Raw genomic sequence first — 4,858 nt, 5'->3', positions numbered from 1 at the left:
CCCAATAAGTTGAAAAGAAAATTTTATCGTACAGCCATACGACCGGTCATGTTATATGGTAGTGAGTGTTGGACACTGAAGAAGTCGTATGTGTCTAAGATAAGAGTTAAGGAGATGAGAATGTTAAGGTGGATGAGTGGTCATACTAGACTAGATAAAGTCCATAATGAGAATATTAGAGAAAATGTAGGAGTGGTGCCAATTTAGGATAAGTTGAGAGAAGGAAGATTGAGGTGGTTTGATCATATGAAGCGTAGACATACGGAGGCTCTAATTAGACAAGTAGAACACATTATGTTAGAGGATAGAAAGAAAAAAAGGGATATACTTAAACTGACTTGGAAAAGAGTAGTACAACATGATCTAGTAGCATTACAAATTTTTGAGGATTTAACCCAAAATCGTTTAGAATTGAGAAAGAGAATTCATATAGCCGACCCCAAATTCTTGGGATAAATGCTTAGTTGAGTTGTTAAAAATTAAAATGATTAAATTAAATTATAATTTTGCGAAAATTTTAATTTTAATTTTAATTTTTTTTTTATTAAGCCATCCATGTATCCCTTTGTATTCCCCAGCTGCCTTAGCCTTTCAGGTCTTGCGTCATTTGTCAACATCAATTCACACTTGCATCCTCCAAAACCCAACAAAATTAAACAAGTCACGATCCCATCTCAACCCCCACTCTATACCTTCCCATACTGCTAATTAACTCTCTAACAGAAAGATTACGAAGCATCCCTTTGCCTCTAAATATAAGCAGAAGTTGAAGATCAAACTAAAATCAAGTCCAAAAGAGACTTCATTTTTCTCTTGGCGAGGTGTGAAGAAAGGGAGATGTCAGCTGCTGTAGGGACTTCGTCAGCATCCAAAGAAATGGGATTCGACAATGGAATGGAAATTGAAGAGCTGATGAAGAACAAGATCAACAACGTGGAGGCCACTGGTAGTGAAGAAGAAGAAGAAGAAGAGGATGAGGAGGAAGAGAATGATTCCAAGGTCATCAAGAGTTTGAAAGAACTGGATATTGGTCCTCAAGTTTCTTTCAAGAAGCAGCTTGAAAAAGACAAGGCATGATTTTTTTTTAAACTAATTAAGAATAATTATTATTATTACTATTATTATTTTCATAGTGCTTTTGTAATCGTCATCTATATAATCGTGATTTCTGTGAAGGATGATGACAGCTTAAGAAGATGGAAAGAGCAGCTCCTTGGAAGTATTGACTTGGCTTCTGTTGGAGGTATAACGTAGCTTTTCAGTAACTATTATATACTGCAAAAACCTGAAAACCCAAATATTATTTCTATTTTTTTTAAAAAAGAAAATAATTGGATCCGCTGCACAATAAGTTAGTGTGTAACGATTTGGGTTAACTAATATGAATTTAACTGGTCACGTGATTTCTATTGAAATCGTCTAGAAAATCATGAATTATAAATATGAATTTTTATTACTAATTATGATTTGATTTTTTATATTTCCTAAAATATTTATTTTTATTTAAATGAGAAAACACTAAATTTTTTTGCTCTCAAAATTATATGGTAGAATTTTGGATATCTAATGTGCAAGGTAACGATCATTGTTGTTGAAATGGGCAGAAAGCAAAGAAGCAGAAGTAAAGATAATAAAGCTGTCAATCTCATGTCCGGGGAGGGCAGATATTGTATTACCAATTTCATCCAATGCCAAGTCAAAGAGAAGTCTCTTCACTCTCAGGGAAGGAACCCATTATCGCCTCAACTTATCCTTTGCTGTTTCCAACAATATCGTCTCTGGCCTCATCTATACCAACACTGTCTGGAAGGCTGGCGTTAGAGGTAAATTGTTTTAAAATAGTGATTTAAATTAACTTTATGAGTTGAGTTATAGTAAGGAAATGGTCCTGAGTTGGCTTTCGCACATTAAAATTAGAATTTTTTTGAGACAATCTTAAAGATGTAATACTCCACAACAATCTGGTCTATTTAGATAAATAATCCTAAAGTGCTCTTTAATAAAATTGAATCTTAATTGATAAGAAAGGAAATTTTTCATCTTTTATTAATTAGACAAATTCTGTTGAATAATTAATTTATTAATTAGAGCTTAAACCTTTTAATTAAATTTTAATTAGAATTCAAATTTATAATTTTATGAGTTTAGACAATTTGAATATCATTTCACTAAAGTTTCCCTTAAAAAATTATGAAAATCTTAATGTTTTATTTATATGACTCGATTGACTACGTGCATTGGGTAGAGACATATCCATATTTCTATATATAGAAAAAAAAAACACATTTTTCACCATTTATTTATTTTAGTGTAGAAAAAATTTCAAAATGCTCAATCTAAGGAACGGATACAGAGGAGACCAGCAGGGCCCTTGCCAATCAAGTTGAAAATTTTTCCTCACATTGTGCTTTTTATAATAGTTGAATTTTTTTTAATTTTAATATCTACAATAATTTAATTTTTTAGATTTGAATTGAATATTTTGATTTATTATTTATTAACAGTTAATTTTAACAAAATAATTATTTTATTAGAAGAAACATATCTAAAAAAGTTGACTTATTTTTCATTAAAAATAAATGATTAAATTATAATTTTTATCATATTTCAAGAGTTAAATGATAAATATTTAATAATTTTTATGTATATTGTATAGTTAAATATGTAATTTTTTAACTATATCTTGGCCCGAAAAATTGAAATATTAGACTAATTCGTCCTGCTCAATCTTAAACTGTGATATGACAGTGGACCACAAAAAAGTGATGCTGGGAACTTTCGGGCCAAAGCAAGAGCCCTATACTTGTGGGTTGGAAGAAGAAACCATCCCTTCTGGCATTTTGGCAAGAGGCTCCTACTCTGCTACAACCAAGGTATACAAGAAGACATTCTAATCGGGGGCAAAAAAAAAAAATTCGTGTTTAAATTTCACCGAATAAGGCGAGATTTATTAAAGGAGAGCATATGCATGAATTAATTAAAAGGTTAATTATTAAATATATTAGAAGTATTATTAATATAATATTAAAAGATAATGCTCCTCCTCCCATAAAAAAATAAGTACTCTGTATTATATAAAAAGTAAATCCTACATGATTATAAGAAATATTACATATACATTGGATGCACCTACTAATTTTTTTAATTAAAAATATTTAAAATTATTATAAAAATAAAAAATTTCGACTGATTAGAATTCATGTGATTGTATTTTCAGATTGTAGATGATGATGAAAAATGCAATTTGAATGTGAGCTACTGCTTTGAAATAAAAAAGAAGTGGCCCTCACCCTTTTGAAGATTTATTTATCATTGGCCTATTCTGCTTCTTCGTGCCATCACTATCGTGAATTATTATTATTTTTTTTCTCTTTTATTGCTATGGTTTCTTGCAACATCCTTTCACTAAAACTATTGTTTTGAATTTTACATATTCAATATCGTGATTCTTCTATTTTTATCGATTTTTTATCGATTTACATAGATTATGTTATGTTATATTATTTTTTATATATAATTAATTTAAATTAAAATTTAAAATTAAAATTATATAAATTAATGAATATTTTTGAATAATAATCTCAATAATAATTACTTTAATATAAAAGCCGGTTTCAATTGAACAGTGCGGAGGACAGTGAAAGCTAAATTGATTTCGTGGAGTTGCAATTACAAATTTAGCCTTTGCCGTATGGTTGGACCTTTGTATGCCTTGGGCTTTCTGTCTTTTCACACCAGGGAGATTTTTTTCCTCATGCTGCGAGGGTTGTTGGCACCTTTGGTCGTGTTTGCTTGACGTTCTTGGTAAGCCTATTCAAAACGACGCCGTTTGTCGGCTTCTCTTTCTATTCTTGCTAGTCAGGGCTAACAGATCAAGTCAAAGTTAAAATAAATAAATAAATGCATGAGTCGAGCTCGGGCAACAATTAAAACTTGAGCTTCGGTCAAGGATGTTGCAATTTCTCTATTTTAAATTTATCTTTCTAGTCCAGTTGAAATTTAGGTTTTTGTGTTGAGTTTGTGATAAACCTATGGAAATAACAAACAAATTAAATTTTAGCCAAATTTAAGCTAATAGATAAATTTGAGTCTAACATAAATATATTTATTCCCGTTTTAAATTTAAAAATTTATAAGAATTCAATTTAATTAATTTTTTTATCAATTTTTATATTTAAAATAAAAAAATTTAATTTAAGAAAATTAATTTTTTTTTAAAAAAAATTAAATATAATTATATGAAAATTTAATTAATTTCTTTCTTATAAATGATTTATTTTAAATTGCACTCCTTAGCTAATTTAATGCTTCAAAAATTTTATTTTCATAAATTTAAATATTTTTCTTTATAATGCATGTGATTATGATACTAATTTTCTTCACATCATTTTACATTTTATTTTTATTTTTTTTGATATATAAGCATATAAACTTACTGTACAATCACACACGTTCAGACAATTACTGACTAAACGGTTTACCTGCTACACTTATACACACACCTAAAGTTATTTAACCGATGTGGGACAAGTCCAAGACTAGAAGCCACACATAATCAGTATACAGCTTATTGACCCACAGACACAACTTGAATTAATTTTCTTTCGATATATATATATATACGTATAAGACTTATTGTATAAGCACACATGTCCAAGCAATTGCTGACTGAACGGTGCACCTGTCATGCTTATACACATACACCCAAAATTATTTAACTAATGTGGGACAATTCTAAGATCAGAAGCCACACACAATCAATATACAACTTATTGACCCACAGACACAACTCGTATTAATTTTTTTTATATATATATACATGTAAGACTATAACACCCCTCACCTGTCTACAGTGTAG

At 29.4% G+C, this 4,858-nt stretch overlaps 1 protein-coding gene across 2 annotated transcripts; it reads left to right on the top strand.

Annotated features, from left to right (window-relative positions):
• Window positions 1-594: 594 nt before the first annotated feature.
• On the top strand, window positions 595-3,952 carry LOC110640875 (rho GDP-dissociation inhibitor 1). Of its 2 annotated transcripts, none has more exons than XM_021792402.2 (5): window positions 595-1,071; window positions 1,177-1,243; window positions 1,605-1,823; window positions 2,749-2,873; window positions 3,627-3,952. In XM_021792402.2, exons 1-5 carry the CDS (start codon window positions 838-840, stop codon window positions 3,639-3,641), a joined length of 660 nt encoding a protein of 219 aa, XP_021648094.2. In that variant the 5' UTR covers window positions 595-837; the 3' UTR covers window positions 3,642-3,952. The 2 variants fall into 2 exon arrangements, with proteins under 2 accessions (XP_021648094.2, XP_021648093.2); XM_021792401.2 differs by lacking the exon at window positions 3,627-3,952 and adding an exon at window positions 3,218-3,436.
• Window positions 3,953-4,858: the final 906 nt, after the last annotated feature.

The sequence above is a fragment of the Hevea brasiliensis genome, chromosome 2 (genome assembly GCF_030052815.1).
Source record: "Hevea brasiliensis isolate MT/VB/25A 57/8 chromosome 2, ASM3005281v1, whole genome shotgun sequence".
Classification (NCBI taxonomy): Eukaryota; Viridiplantae; Streptophyta; class Magnoliopsida; order Malpighiales; family Euphorbiaceae; genus Hevea; species Hevea brasiliensis.
The sequence above is the reverse complement of the archived record's forward strand: the minus strand, read 5'-3'. Positions and strand labels throughout refer to the sequence as shown.

Excerpts from the sequence above, each read along its gene's own strand:
- LOC110640875 (XM_021792401.2), top strand. The coding sequence starts at position 838 with ATGTCAGCTGCTGTAGGGACTTCGTCAGCATCCAAAGAAATGGGATTC. Across the intron at positions 1,824-2,748 it reads CTGGAAGGCTGGCGTTAGAG|TGGACCACAAAAAAGTGATG; the intron begins GTAAATTGTTTT and ends GTGATATGACAG. Across the intron at positions 2,874-3,217 it reads CCTACTCTGCTACAACCAAG|ATTGTAGATGATGATGAAAA; the intron begins GTATACAAGAAG and ends TTGTATTTTCAG.